At 44.3% G+C, this 15,706-nt stretch overlaps 1 protein-coding gene across 2 annotated transcripts in view; it reads right to left on the bottom strand.

The window, feature by feature from the left end:
* LOC119405874 (serine/threonine-protein kinase N2) overlaps positions 1–15,706 on the bottom strand; it is a 133,696-nt gene that overhangs the window by 96,180 nt on the left and 21,810 nt on the right. For both annotated transcript variants that reach the window (XM_037672704.2, XM_037672711.2), the window contains 3 exons: positions 14,427–14,581; positions 8,014–8,294; positions 5,201–5,367 (listed from right to left, as the gene is read on the bottom strand). In XM_037672704.2, coding sequence (XP_037528632.1) covers positions 5,201–5,367; positions 8,014–8,294; positions 14,427–14,581 — 603 coding nt within the window. The remainder of the gene's footprint in view (positions 1–5,200; positions 5,368–8,013; positions 8,295–14,426; positions 14,582–15,706) is intronic.

The following is a 15,706-nucleotide window of genomic DNA, read 5'->3' on the forward strand; positions in this document are numbered from 1 at the left end:
GGGCGGTGCTGGGACCAGGGCGTCAGTTCGAATAAACTGCAAGTTTGAATTAACAGAGTTCAAATTAACGAGCTTTTACTGTACTGACAATATAAATAAAACCCAGGCATTCTGACTACTTAAGAGATGTATAGACAGTGTTTAACGTTCATTTAAAAGATTTTAAAGGAAAAATTAAAGGCTATTTAGGCAATTTACTGTGTGCCGAACTTGTAACGCAGGAAGATGCGTTTGAGATCACAGCCGATGGCGCATCTTCTGACTGAGTTGTGAGTCGCAGTGCATTGTCTGCGCTTTCTGTTGACACGGACTTACAGCCCTACTTCATGTGAGCTCACTTTCATTAATTACGATGAAAACTGAATACCACCATCAAGTTTAGCACAGTCTCAGGGGCTAGTAACGCTCGCACGGCAATGTAATGGCAACTACTGGTCCGAGATTCTGATGCATGGGCCCTATGGGGAGCTTTTCCTCTAGCGTCTGTACTAACTCGATGGACTCGAGACACAGCCCATCTTTCCCTTAATTGCACATGCATGCACGCGCTGTATAATAACGAGTAACAGTATGATTGCCGACATCTAAAAACTTTACTGGCAATCATGCAGAGCTATGATGCTTCTGTGGCCCCGAGAAACAAACAGAAAATGCACACCAGTTTTCCTTTGTCGCGTCCCACCTTGCTTTATGAATCTCCCAAATTTCAAGGTCCCCTGGTTGGCAGGTAATATGTGTGAATGTTTTATTACAACACAAGCTAGTATGTACTTCTGAGTAATATTTATGACAACTGATAATAAAACTTCTGATAACTCAAAATCATGGAGGAAGGAAAAACTAAGGAGAGGCCCTATCGTATCCCAATGCATTGCGAAAAGTGTGGCGGAAGTGACGTCAGATTTATGGGGCAAACAAACCGGTATGGGGAAAACAAAACAGCAGACGCCCCGCGGCGTGCTCTCCGCGGTGGTTCGCTGCTGCTCGGATTTGTAGTCCCGGTGTAAACTTAGTGTGTATTGTGCAGTTCGCACGCAGTAAAACGTTTCAAGCAGACGTTTACCAGGCTGTTCGTGCGTGGCAGGCCCGAGCGCTGTGTGCTGAAATTCTTCGTGGAGCACTTTTGTGCAACAGTACAGAAAGTACCGGTACGTGCCGTAATCAAAAACATTCTGCCCCTGCCTCATCGTATTCGAACTCACCTAGCACTGACTGACGCGTTCTACTGGGCATTAGGCCTTTCTTTTCCTTTCTCGTAGCCCGATTTCCAGATCTATTGCCCTATTAGCGGTTCTTTGCTCGTGTATATCGAGTGAGCGCAGTAGCTATTTGGCGCAACGCCAACCTATAGTTGCCGTAACTTCACGTCAAAAAGAGGACAGCGCTGTATTGTACTATACACGATCGTGCACGTAAAGTGCACACACAGTGCGCACACAGCACAAGCACGCAGCAAGCGCACACCGCACAATACATACATCACGTAGTCTGATAACGACAACAAAAGTTTATTGTCCTTTCGTTTCAACGACACAGCCTCTAAAACGTACGATGCCTTCAGTGCATGGTATGTACGGCGCGTCAGACGCCAAAAACAAAATTTCACGTGTGTTCCGAGTTGACACAACGAGTAAAGAGCAACAGAGCGCACATCCGAGAGCTCCGCATGCAAATACCATGCCTTAGTGATCAGTAATGAAGCGAACGTATACGTACACATGAAAAGTGACAACCGGTACTGTCCGCATTGCACGCGATTTGCACAGGGTATACGCAACAGCTGGGCATTGCGTAGCTTTCCTAACGAACACACAGAAGGAGCAGCACGCGTGAATAGACTACGCCGCTTGCACGGCGAAAAACAAACAAAAAAAGGCTGCAAAGTTTCGCGATGCGCGCATGCGCTTGCAAACGTCGCGACGGAAATCGCGAAATCTTTCGATGCTCCTTCGCTAGGAGGCGATGCGGGTGTTTGCGATGTGGAGGCTTCATGAATTTGACGTCAGGACCTCTCCTTAGTATTCCTTCCTCCATGCTCAAAATACTGGGGTGCTCATGAGTTTGAATTATAAAGAGCCTACTGTACTAACATTAAAAACACAGAAGACACAGTAAATGAAGATCTCTGAAACAGAATTGCTGCTTAACTCTTTCCACACCGTGCCCATAGGGCATCGATAGCCCACTATCGATGGTTTGAATTGCCACTTTCGAGACATTCTGCGCCATTCACGGACACACTGTGCCATCCACCGTGAGGGAGATCTACAGTTTTCTTCTTTATGTAGTTCGTTTTTTTTTTTCTGCGTGGCCTTGATTTTTTAGCCTGCTCCGAAGTTGCGCTATCGTCTAAAGTGGAAAGCGAAAATGGCTGTCGCCGGATGCGTTGTGCGCGCACACTTCAGAAGATTGCAGATATCGGCATTCGGGTGTGGCTGATTTTATGGATTTAATGAGCGACAAAGGTCTGAGGATGCTGCTTTTTGGTTGGACCAGCCCAGAATATCGGTCAGCCTTGTTTTCTGTTTCGGGCCGTTTCAGTTCACGTTTCAGCACCAGCCTACCAGGATGGAAACTTATAGAAACTAAGTAATGCAAGTGCGACTAGAAAACCAAGCAAAACAGAAGAGTTTAGTGCAAGACGTCTGACGTTACGCTATGCTTTACATTGAGGAACTGCTTTGCCGCATTAGACACCGAACGGTAGTACTTACGGCGACGTTTCTTTTTGGAAAGTCCTGTTCAAAGAAAAAGTGAATTTCTCAGAGATGGTGCCCATTAGATGGTAATACATTTTGTATATCTTATAATTCCTGTTATATCTTTTTCTTAGAAGATAGAAGGGTGTCTTTACAAACTCTGTTCAATTTTGTCCTGTAATCTTGAATCTGGCAATTTATATTGCTCGCATAACATATACAGTAGAACCTCATTGATACGTTCCCGCTTAGTACGATTTCCCGGCCCTTACACTCGAAATCGCAAAAATTAAAAATAACCCAATACAGCTGTGTGTAATACATACCGGTTAATACGTTCCCGGAAAATACGATTATTCGGCAGCAACGTTTAGCACCACGGAAAACTGCGGTCGTATGATACGTTTTGTACTCAGAAACTCATTCAAGTGTGCAAAAAGGGCCCTCTCATGTTCTTGTGAAGCGCGAAGTGGCAGACAGCTGCCGCACGGCGACGGCGGCTTCTCCGTAGTGCCTTTCCCCCCTCCACGCTTTCTCTGCTTTGCTCAATTGTCCCCTCTGTGTCTCTTCCGAATTGCTCTATCGCCGCTCTCTGTCAACCAGACACCGACTCGAAGGCAGGCAGCGATGCTGGCCGTCAAAATCTTGAAACGGCTTTCAAAAAAAAAAAAAAAAGAAAAGAAAGTATTTTCTGTAGCACCTGGCACGACTTTGCTGAGCAGTGAAAATCCTTTATCCGTAGCAGAGTACAAATGCACACTGCAGATGCAGAGTACAGATGCAAGCGACAACCTCCATGAATGGAGGTTGTCGCTCCTCCAGTCTGCCATGGTTCGGTACAAGACCTACGTAAACGCACATGCAGCCATCGCCGCTGCACAACACGGCGCGACACGTAACCATAGCAACACTGCCATTGTGCCCAGTAAATATGGCCGATAATTTCCCCCACACTTTTCTCCCGGAGCGCGTTCGTTTTCAAGTTGCTCCTCGTTTTTCTCTGGCTGGGCAATTCTGCCTACCAGCGGGTCGTCAGAAGCTGCCAGAAAAAATTTGTTCTGGAAGATATCTGGAAGGTTTCTGGTTATCAGACGACAGAACGAGACGATGCGCGCTCACCGCCATCTTTGTGAGGACTCAACAGATCGCTATGCGGGCGCTTGGGGACTTCACCTTCGGTTGCCATTACGCCAGGCGTTATCTTTTAAGGCGCGTTCCGCCGTGCAAGATGATGTGATTACGAGTGGCGGCAAACATACCAGCGCATGTCTCAAGTTAAGACAGAACGGAAACTGATCAGCGCGAGTGGGCGACGTAGTATGCGCTAGCCGCAAGCAGCTGTCGCTTTTGGGGACACTTATCACTTTCGCGAGATTTCGCATATCGTGTTGTACCACGATTGTTACATGCACTGCGAAGAGTTGAGCGCGAGTGGGCGACGTAGTATGCGCTAACCGCGAGCAGCTGTCGCTTTTGGGGACGCTTATCACTTTCACGAGATTTCGCATATCGTGTTGTACCGCGATTGTTACGTGCACTGCGAAGAGTTGAGCTTTAGCGGGGCGGCAGTTTTGTTCACTAACGGGGCGAGTCGCACGTGATCTTGCGAACGTACATGATCGTATCCCAAATGCGTATGCTCGAAGATATCACTTCCGCTCTTCGGAAAACCTAGCCCCATATTTTCAAGCGGCAATGCAGAAAGAACCGACGCTCATGTGGCGGAAAGTTTCGTCTGCTGACACGGCGGTAGCGTTTCTTTACGTTTATGCTGGTTGTCCCAGAATTCGATTTTGCAATATTTGGGTTGTCTCGAGATTTCAACAAACACGACCAAGACGTTATTTCCGGTCAGGACTGGAACTAGCTGGCTGACCTCTGGCTGCCAGCAAGATGCCAAGAGTTCAAAAATCGAACATTCCCTCCATGTTTTTTGAGGAATTTTTTTTTGCCCTTGCACCTCAATATGGCCATGCCAGCCTCAATTTTTACTCGATTCGAATCGTACGTTTTCCCGGATCATACGTTTATTTTCCGCGTTTTTTTCGGAAATGTATCAACGAAGTTCTACTGTATCTCGTTAATGAAACTTGTACACGTGAAAAGTTCATTCTGCTTTTCGTTGATGTATTACATAAAATATTAGGTGCAGTAGTACCTTCAGCAAAAAAAGATTTAGTGTAACCTACAAAAAACACCTATTTTCATTGTGATAGGGAATAAGTAAAATGAACTGCCTCTAATATGACTGGTTTCGTATTTGGCTTCTGCACCCCTGTTCATCTCTCAGTAAGCGGAACTCCTGTTAAACGCAACATATTTTAACAGTCCCTTCAATTTCCGTCTAACGAGTCTACTTTACATGGCATTCTATAGACAGTTATATAAAGTTAAATAGTTTGTTATACTGAGAATTTCGTAATAATGAAGTTCCTTACATAAAGGTTTAACTACTACTCAAGCACTGACTCCAAGAAGAAAAACCCTTTACAGTAACTCACTAGAGGTTTCTTCTTTTATGCTGTAGGAGCGAGAAGAGTTGCGCCCTGAGAAGCCTCGACCTGTGGCCCGAACAAGGCTGCTTCGCAGATCAGCTCCCATCCCTGCCACTTGTGCTCGAGGCAGACGTCCTGGAACATCTTCTAGCAAGCCCTGGCAGCCCATCAGTCTGCAGAACACACACAGCAAAGCTAATCTCATTTCACACCATATACACAAATATTCAAATCGGCTCTTTAACTGGAGGAAGGTTCATAAAAGGCAAAACTTTGATGCCTTTTATGAACCTTCTATGAACCTATGAAGGAAACCCATACAGGTTCTTTAAAAAAAAAAGGCTCTGCAGTTGAAAGTTTGTTTTGGTACAGAAATCAAACCAAGGAGCAATCTCTTTTAATGGCAGCACAGCCATTTCTACCACCTAAACTAACCAGGAGGCTAGTAGACTGCAGAGTGAGACCTGTCCTTGTGCTGAGTTGTCAATTTGGCCTGTCTGTAATCAGCTAGCCTAGTGGGTAGCTCAGAGTGCTCCAACAAAGATGGCAGCAGCGCTGCTTCCGGAAACTCATGCATGTGCTGAGTGTGTGGCGAGATTGGTCCACTGTTCGAAAACAAATTGTCCTGGAGGTAGTCTTTCTCAATGTATTTATGATAACTCATTCCAGCTTACAGATATTGCAATTATTCTGGTTCAGTACACAATGTAATGTGCTCTTAATGTACTTACAGAGTAACTTTTGATTTGAACATTCCTTTTCTTAGAACAGTTGGCGTAACACCCACATGTCCGCAATTTTTAATTAATATAAAAAATATTTTTTATGGTTTGAAAAATTTGTTTGTCTTAAATATATTAAATAAATAAGGTTTACAAGACAAAAATAAAACTAAACTAGGTTATTTTTTCGAGGGTGTCAACATACCTTAACCGAATGTTAACTCTTGCCTCATTATAACCAGTAGCACTGACACATACCGGAAAATATTCCTTGTATGTCTCACAAAACCAAAGCATGTCTAGACATGTGTTCATCTTGCATTCACAACAGACATGCATCTGAAGACTCCCCACATAAGAAATCAATGAAGTAAGAATTGCCACAACTGAATTTTAAACATCTGTCATACGAAAAATTCAATGAATTATGTTCCAGTACACACCGCATTTACTCGAATCTAGGCCGCCCTCGATTGCAGGCCAAACCCCAAAATTCGCAAGGCCAGAGAAAAAAAACTTACCACGAATGCAGGCCGAATAAAAAAAGAAAACACCGTTCTATTGGCAGAAAACCCAGCATTTTTATTGCACAAGCACACACTACGTAGAACGTTTATTCGTCGTCGTCGTCCGCAACATCGCTGTCCTCTTTGTCGCTAAGTTCATCCCAGAGGGCATCGTCCTTGCTTCCGTCCATCGCGTTGGATATAAGGAAAGGGAAGTTGCCTTTGTGAAGGGTGTCGCACTAGCCAATTTTAAAGCAAGCAGGGGCTGGGCAACGCGCTTCATGAAACGGTTCGGGTTCAGCCTGAGACGATGGACCTCCGTGTGTCAGAAGCTGCCCGCTGACTTCAAGAAGAAGCTTGTCAAGTTTCAGCGATACATGATGGACAAACGGCAGGAAAAGGGCTACCAACTGGGGCAAATTGCAAATGCCGACCAGACCCCGGTGTGCTTCGACATGCCAATGACATACACTGTGAAAAAAAAAGGGGTGTGAAGGAAGTCAAGCTTAGGAGGGCGGGCTACGAAAAGCAGCGAACGACAGTAATGTTGTGCTGCACCGCCGATGGACAAAAGCTTCTCCCATACATAATTTTCAAGTGCAAGACTGCACCAGCTGGCGAAAAGTTCCCCAGAAATGTCGTGCGCGTTCACGACAAAGGTTGGATGTCCAGCGGCTTGATGGAGGACTGGATGAAAACGGTTTGGGAACACCGTCCAGGGGCCACATTGTGCAAGCAGTCACGGGTTGCTGCACAGCTGAAGAGTTCGGCTCGTTGTTTCCGCCATCGTCGCACGTTCTTTTCGTGCACGCCGAACTCATGCTGCGCTTGCAGGTTTGATGTTTTCTCGAGAACGAACTTTCGCTTAAAGGCTGTGCTGTTGTGGCACCGCTTGGTTGGTGCCATCGCTTCTGAAGCACAGTTGATGCAGGCGATTCGCGAGTACATGTTTAAGGCACGACTACACAACACGATTACTTTCAGAAAACTGACCAACTCCGTGCTCGCGCCTCTGCCACCTCCGCGTAGCACGACAGGAGGAGAGAGGGTGTCAAAGTACGTGGCATTTGCCGGCGCCGTAATCACGTGACCCAATCCGCCTTTGCCCCCCTTTGTCAGTGTGAAATCTCGCCGGCTCGACAACCCTCGCTGCATGAACGTGGGACTGCGAGATTTTGGAACAATGGACAGTACGAAGCAGACGACGCGGTCGGCCTGAGTAGCCATGGGGACCACCACTCTGCCACTGAGCCTGAGCGACCTCGTCACCATGCAGCTACCGTAGGATGTCGCGAAAATGAGCCTCGGATGCGCATGCAGAGCCGTCTGCATATAGTAGCCTGAGATCGGCGCATGGTGAGCCGCCATGCCGCTAGCGCGGCCAGACCTTTAGGTAGGTGGCGGCTGTGGTCAAATCATGGTACTCGAACCTAAACCGACCCCGCCACTTTCACACTATTGTTTTTTTCGAAAAAAAAAAAAAAAAACATCGGCTTAGATTCAAGTAAATACGGTAAAACATCTTGAAATATTTAAAATATCAGTTTTATCTCATAGATAGTGCTAAAGAAGATAGGTTAAAAAGGCCCACCTCACTTGAAGCTGACCCGTGACAGAAGCCGGCTTTGAGAGAGGAACACTTGGGCTGGCTGCCAATGGGCTTAGCAGAGATGCTGACAAGCCCTGCTGCTCAGTTCGGGGACCATGTGGCACTATGGATGGTGAGTAAGGGTTCACCAACTGGCTAGATTCCAACTCACGCTTGAGCAATTGCCACTTGGCACTGCCTGGTGACAGTTCGGCACGCTTCAGTTCCAGTGACCGGCGAATCAAATCGAGCTTCTCACTCGATTCAACTAAACTGTTCTGTGCCTGTGAGGAAAACAAAAAGGCTCATGAGTTTTCTGCATTCCAGAGAACTGCATAGATAAATTCATGGAAAAGCAGTGTATAAAAATTAGGAAATAAAACATCTATATGAGATTAAATGGAAAAGCAAGTACAGTAGACTCTCAATAATTCAAACTCGTGGGGTCCTCAGGATTTTGTTTGAATTATCAGAGGTTTTAATTATCAGAAGTTCTCATACATATGACTCAGGGCATAATACCAACTTGTGTTGTGACATTTATTGTTTCTCAGGGCCACAGTAACATCATAGATAGCTACAGAAAGCTCTGCACGATTGCCAGGAAAGCTTCTAGACGTCGGCGATCATACTGGTACAGTCGTCATTATAGAATGTGTGTATGGCTGTGCAATTAAGGGACAAAATGTGTTGTGCCCTGTGACAGCTGGTAGCCCCTTCCCAGTCTTAGAATGCTTTTGCGCATGACACCCTTGTATTGCGGCAAAAGTGACCTTAGGAAGTGTTTAACTCTCGATAGACTAAGGCCAGACCGTCTCGTTTTCTTTTTTTTTTTTTCTTCCTCAGGCAGTATGAGTCTTTTGGTGCATGTGGTTTGGCTAAAACGGTATTCACCGGAGATGGTTCATAGCTGACACTGTTGTTAGTACAATGACGTCCTCGTCTGTCTTTTTTTGGTCCCTTGTTTTAAGTTCCGCTGCTCAAACCAGTACCAGTGCTTTGGCTAGTTTAGCTGTTGTGTAGGCAGCCAACTGGCTTTATTTGCGACTGTTAGCTACATAAAAACGCAAATGTTTAGCAAAAGCTCTAATTCAAGCAAAAAGCTTGAATTAATCGAATTTTTACAGTGGGGGCAGATTGAATTAAGCAGGTTTAAAATACATTGAAGTCAGAGCGGGCCAACCAAAAATGTAAGATCTTTTTTAATTGACCAAAAGTTTGAATTATCAGAATTTGAACTATCGAGAGTCTACTGTACTAAATATATACAGTAGACTCTCATTAAACGGAACCTGAAGGGACCAGGAAAATATGTTCCGTTTAACAAGAGTTTCGTTTACTGAGAGATGAACTGGGTTGAAACATTCAGGTATGAAACCAATAATACTAAAGGCAGTTGTTCCATTTAAGCAGCCATTCCGTTTAACAGATTTCCGTTTACTGAGAGTCCACTGTATAGCATACTACAGTAAAAGCTCGTTAATTCGACTCTCGTTAATTTGGAATATCGGATAATTCGAACGTGCTCCCTGGTCCCGGCCACCATATGCACTGTAATGGCATCAAACTCTTGTTAATTAGGTCACATTTGGCTGCAACCCGGTTAATTCGGACGATCCCCGGAGCGCGCCGAGCGAGAAGCGACGCAAAAGAGCAAAAATGACATTCGCAGACAACCAGAATGATGCGGTGCTGTCCGCATCACTATCTTCATCAGTTAGTGACCATGGTTTTGTCTACATGCGGATCTGGCAGTATGCAGCTTCATTTTTACTTGATGCAATGCACGCGCAATGTCACAAAACTCAAACATAGCGGAAGTGGTTAAAGATGAAGAGCTTTCAGCCACGGTCGGTCAGCTAGCATAAAACTTATTTGCTGCATCGTGATGAATGAACGATCCATTGCTGGCCACTTTACCTGCGAAAGAACTATTAAGGGGGGACGACACTGCTCTTAAAAATTTTTCTTTATTTCTTGATCGATTTTGATGAAACTTGGTGATTGTATGCATATTTGTGTGCTGATTTCAAGTATGCAATTACTTTTCTAGTATATTGTGTTGTTTTCAAAATACAAAATATTTCATGTGCCTTTTGGGGAGCAAGATTATTTTTAAACTGACTGCGTTACAAAGTAAGTCAGCATATCACAATAATCTGCAGTTGGAACTGGGTGCAGTGCAACAAAAATGGATGTTCTAAACCAATTTGAACAAAAGTTATGGTACGTTGAACATTCACGAGTGAGTCAATTTCAAGCTGGAATTTCACTTGTGAATGTTCAACATACCATAACTTTTGTTCTAATGTGTTTAGAACATCCATTTTTGTTGCACTGCACACAGTTCCGATTGAAGATTATCGTGACATGCTGATTTACTGCGTAGCTAACTTAGTTTACAAAAAATCTCGCTCCATAAAGGCACATGAAATATCTTGTATTTTAAAAACTACACATCATACTAGAAAAATAATTGCATATTTGAAATTAGCGTACAAATATACATAAACTCAGGAAGTTTCATCACAATCTATCAAGAAATCAAAAACTTTTTTTTTCAAGTGCCATGTCCCAAACTCACGATACGATTATGAGGGACACAGTAGTGGAGGGCTCCAGAAATTTCGACCACCTGGGGTTCTTTAACGTGCACCTAAACCGAAGTACACGGGTGTCGAGCATTTTCACCTCCATCGAAAATGCAGCCGCCGCGGCCGGGATTTGATCCCGCGACCTTCGGGTTAGCAGTTGAGTGCCATAACCACTAGACCACCATGGCGGGGCACGAAAGAACTATATTGTCACATGCACGTGGTGGTGGTGGTCGTACGTAATAAGGGAGGAGTGCAGAGCACGTTTTGGGCTAATTAAACACGGCAGTCTGGTGCCATGGTCACCTTGAGAACAAAGTCGCAGGATGACAAAAGCTGCGGCTTCTACACTGCTCTTATGCAAAAGCAGTATAGGATTTATGTATTCATCAAGAAAATGAAAGCCTATTGATTTAATAGACATCTGTTTATTGTTTTCCTTGATACTTTTGATAATTTGGCATTCGGTTAATTCGGGCATTTCTTCCAGTCCCGTTCTGAATTACCGAGCTTTTACTGTACTTCAAAAAAGAAAAAAGAAAGAGGAAAAAAAAATTATGCCAGTTGCCTGGCATGAAAACTAATGGACAGCAAAGCGGTAGGCACGCAAGTGCATGTGACTGGCTAGTGAGATCACATGGTGTCATAAAACCACCGCCACTAGATTTGAAATATGCGTGCTTGCACTTGATTGGGCAATGAGAGATCACACGACCTGCTGGCTGAAGCAATGGCATTTCAACGAATGCCTTGTGGCACACTATTTCTAGAGAGATCACATGGCCTGCCGGCTCGGGCAATGACATTTCAGCGAACGCCTTGCACCACATGATTTGCCACCGGCACTTTCTGGTTTAGAATATTTCAAAAGGCGACGGATTTGTTACTATCTCGTTTATTGCTCCCCCAGTATGCAATTACGTCTGTTTCCGTGCAGGCGCTGACTGACACAGACGATGCCGCCGTGGTTGCGTTTTCTATTTTGGGGACTCGCAAAAACCGCTTCCGTTTCACTGCTGATAACACGAACGATTATTATAGGTCTTGGACTTGTTTTTGCTTTCCAGAAGCGCTCAAAATAACACAATTTTCTTCAGTTTGCCCACCCACGCAGTTTGCTTGCGCAATGGAGGTGTGCGCCGGTTTCTCGGTTGCATAAGTGAGTCTAGTGGCGATTCCTCTGAATCACCGCTCGACTGGCGAATCAGAATCCGATTCAGTAAATGTCAGCCCGTCATACGAGGCGTTACTTACGAGTTAAGATTCAGATGTTGATGAGCAAGCGACATCTCAAAAGCGTGCATGACGAGACGATGTTGACTGGATAAAAAGTGGCCTTCCTCCCTTCGTGTTTCCACTTGACACCACTTTGTGCACTTATTTTTGTATGCCTATGAACTACACAGACGTTTATTGCGACACAATTTTTTAACAGTCGTATAGGTTTTCTTTTAGAATTTATCTTGCTATTACTCATGAAAAAACCATGTGCATGTACAACACAAAAGATTTTTTTGTCACTTTATGATCTCCCAAAAAAATTTTAGAAAATTTTTTTCTTAAAGGGGTCATGAAGCACCCCTTGGGCTTGTTGAAAAAACTAGGGGTGTGCGAATATTCGAAATTTCGAATATTTTTCGAATAGTGTTTGCTATTCGATTCGATTCGCACTGAAATTTTACTATTCGAACTATTCGAACTTCCCAAAGACAAATGCAGTCAACGTCCGGTTGAAAGTGACCCCTTCAGATTTTCAATATGCTTCAGCTCATAACACTCTCGTATTGCGGCAAAGCTGCCTTTCAAGCTCCGTTACGGTCGAACTTAGGCAAGAGACAGTCAACGTCCGATTGGAAGTGGTCCCTAGATTTTCAATATGCTTCACCTCCTCACACCCCCGTATTGCGGCAAAGCTGCCTTTCAAGCTCCGTTACGGTCGAACTTGGCCAAGAGACAGTCGACGTCCGTTTGGAAGTGGTCCCTATATTTTCAATATGCTTCACCTCAACACACCCCCGTATTGCGGCAAAGCTGCCTTTCAAGCTCCGCTAAGGTCGCAAATGTATTAACTCAAGAAAACGCTGGTTCCAATATGGAGATGAAAGATGTGGCAGGGCTGGGGGCTCAATGAATGCTGTTTTGGACCTGAAATTTGGGCAGGAAGTCCTAAAATTGGACGCCGAAGCTTTTTAGCATCCAAAATTTCAGATGTTCTTATATATCGACGTGTATACGAGGCAGATCTGGAACTCCGGACTTGAAGGGAGCACACCCTTGTCTGCCACATCAGTTGGCCTTCCACAGAAGTTGAAAGAAAAGGAGAGGCTGAGGAAATGGCATCTCTGCCTATCACGTGTAAAGTGTTGTCGGCAACACTTTGGTTGCACCAAATCATGTACATAAATACAATTCGGCCTCTACATTGCCTCATTCTTGATAAGAAAGGCAACTATGAAACATGACCCCACCAGCGCTTCATCAACCAAGCGAAAAGAAACACTTTCATGTTGCTATCTCACAAGAACATACTTAGGAATTCTCTGCAACTTTTTCTGTAATTTCACTTCGAATTATTCGAAAAATGTTTGAGAAATATTCGAAAATTATTCGAAATTATTCGATTCGATTCGCATTCAATCTTTATTATTCGAATTCGCTTCGCACCCAAAATTTTGCTATTCGCACAGCTCTAGAAAAAACACATCCTGCGGAAACTTGACACGGCTATGAACTGCTCTGCCAAATACTACAGTCGTGCGCGCCGCGTAAAGGCCACAAGCGGAGCGCGAAGTTGCCGTTTCCCCAGGCGCCCTCTTTTCAAACAGAGGCCAGTTCTCACTCTCGTCGGTGGGCGGGGCGTCTGGCAGTTTATGTCGCAAGAGACATGGCATGCTTATTGGCCGATAGCCGACGTAAATCGAGAGCGGCGTTCGGATCAGATGCGCTTCTTGCCGCGGGGTGCCGCCACTTGCCGGCGCCGCACTCCTCAGTACACGGTAGCCGCACTCGCGCGAGCGAATCACAGCGGGAGAGCGATCGCGTTTCATGACGCGCGCTGACGTAACTTCTTTCCCCCATGCCATCCCTCCCTGTCTAGCTTCCAGTGCGCTCGTCGGCACGAGAAAAGAGAGAAAGCGCTCGGAGCGTGCGCCAAACCCCCGTAACTCCGCTGATTCTTGACGGATTCGAGAAATTTTTGCGGCAATCGATTCGGGAGGCAGTAAACTCCGATACTGAGGTCATTACATCATTACTTGGAAAAGTGGTTCATGACCCCTTTAAGTAGATTAGTCTGAGAATTTATTTCAACAATAAAAAACACACATTTTTGGGACGCATTTCGCGAAAGAAATTCTACACTCAGAGGGTTAAAGATATTACCCTCACATCGATTAATAATTTTTAAGTTTAAAAGCTTCTTATACGGGCTTATATGCTCTATGTATAGTAAATTTTAAAACGTGGTGTATTTTACCGGTTATATCACTTGCATCCTACTGAAATTGAAATCCTGCTACAATTCAAAGTTGCTTCCACTTCACTTTGAACCAAAAAGAATGACATTCGCACATGCCTTGTTCATATTAAAAAAAAATATTGTGCAGGTTGATTGGGTCCTGACAAACATACCCATTTTTCTTTATAATACGAGATATATACTATTCGAACTATTCAATTCGAAATTATTCGACCTAATCACTATGCACTTAGAATTCGCTTCGAACCTAAAATTTCGCACATCCCTACTTTTCACGTTTTCTTGTGTGAGAAATTAAGTAACCTACAGCTAATCTTTTATAGTGCTTGAGTAAGATGACTCACCTCTTGGAAGACTTTGCGATCTGTGACTTTTCCGGCGGCCTGACATAGCTTGAGCACATTCTTCGCGCCTTCGACAACAGCACATTCTACCTTGAGCCGATGACGGAGGTCTTCTATCTGCAGCTCAACAGGTGACATAACTTCCGGTATCTTACCTGCAAAGAACAAGCTGACTATCAGTGATCATTCAAGTTCATACACTAGAATCACTTCACAAATACGCAAAGACAACAAATGTTGAAAGCAGGGGCCTCAAACATGCTGCCCGGGGACGTTTCGCTAGCGGCCCACGGCTTCACCAGGAATCAAACGTTTCCGACTTTGTGAAATGGTACTGGCTTTATTTACTCGCCTATTGCAACTAATAACGCTTTGTTCGGGTAAGCTACAGAGGGTGGACTGGTCTCAAGCATTGTTTCTTCGTGAGGCACCTCATGCGGTCACTGTATGTTGAAACATAACAGCGGAACAACATCTCTGTATTTCACAATTGGTGTCCAGATTTGAGTCATTCTAGAGATCTGTATCAATATGTTTCTTGAATACTGACGCCACACAACCTTGAGAAATGATCCATATACGACATATAGGGAATGCATTCTTTCAAACGGCAGAGGACATCCCCCCCCCCCCCCCCCCCCCAACATTCTTCTTCACTGTCCCGGCCCTTACAAGACTAATTTTGTGATTGTGGCTCGCTAGCTTAGGAGAGTTTGAGACCCCTGGTTTAAAGTGACAATAAAGAAAAGTATTAAGGGGAGACGCGGGTCTTTTTTTTATTTCTTTTATTAGCTGCGTGAACTGAACAAATTTTTAACAAACTTATCCCATTTTTTCTGCAGATTCCAAATCTCTAATTAGATTTTTGGTAGCTGCATTAGTATAAAAGATATGCAATCTCTAAAAGCATATTTCTTACGGGAATTTTTGGCAAGTTTGCTTTGTCAAACGCAGAAACAAAGTATGTGGCAAGGCTGCCAGAGAGCTGGTTTAGCCGGTGATGCTAATCCGATTGTCTTCAACAAACTCTGAATGCAAAATAAATAGACGTAAATGTGAGTGAAATTTTTTTGCTGCATACTATTTCTGATAATCGAGAATTATAATTTGGTGAACAACATTATAAGAAAATAAATAGCATCACCGGCTAGACCAGCTTCCTGGCAATCTTGCCACATACTTTGTTTTTGTGTTTGACAAAGCAAAGTTGCCAAAAATCCCCGTAAGAAATATGCTTAAATATGTGTTAGAAATTGCATATCTTTTGTTCTAATGCAGCT

The sequence above is a fragment of the Rhipicephalus sanguineus genome, chromosome 1, assembly GCF_013339695.2.
Source record: "Rhipicephalus sanguineus isolate Rsan-2018 chromosome 1, BIME_Rsan_1.4, whole genome shotgun sequence".
NCBI classification, from domain to species: Eukaryota; Metazoa; Arthropoda; class Arachnida; order Ixodida; family Ixodidae; genus Rhipicephalus; species Rhipicephalus sanguineus.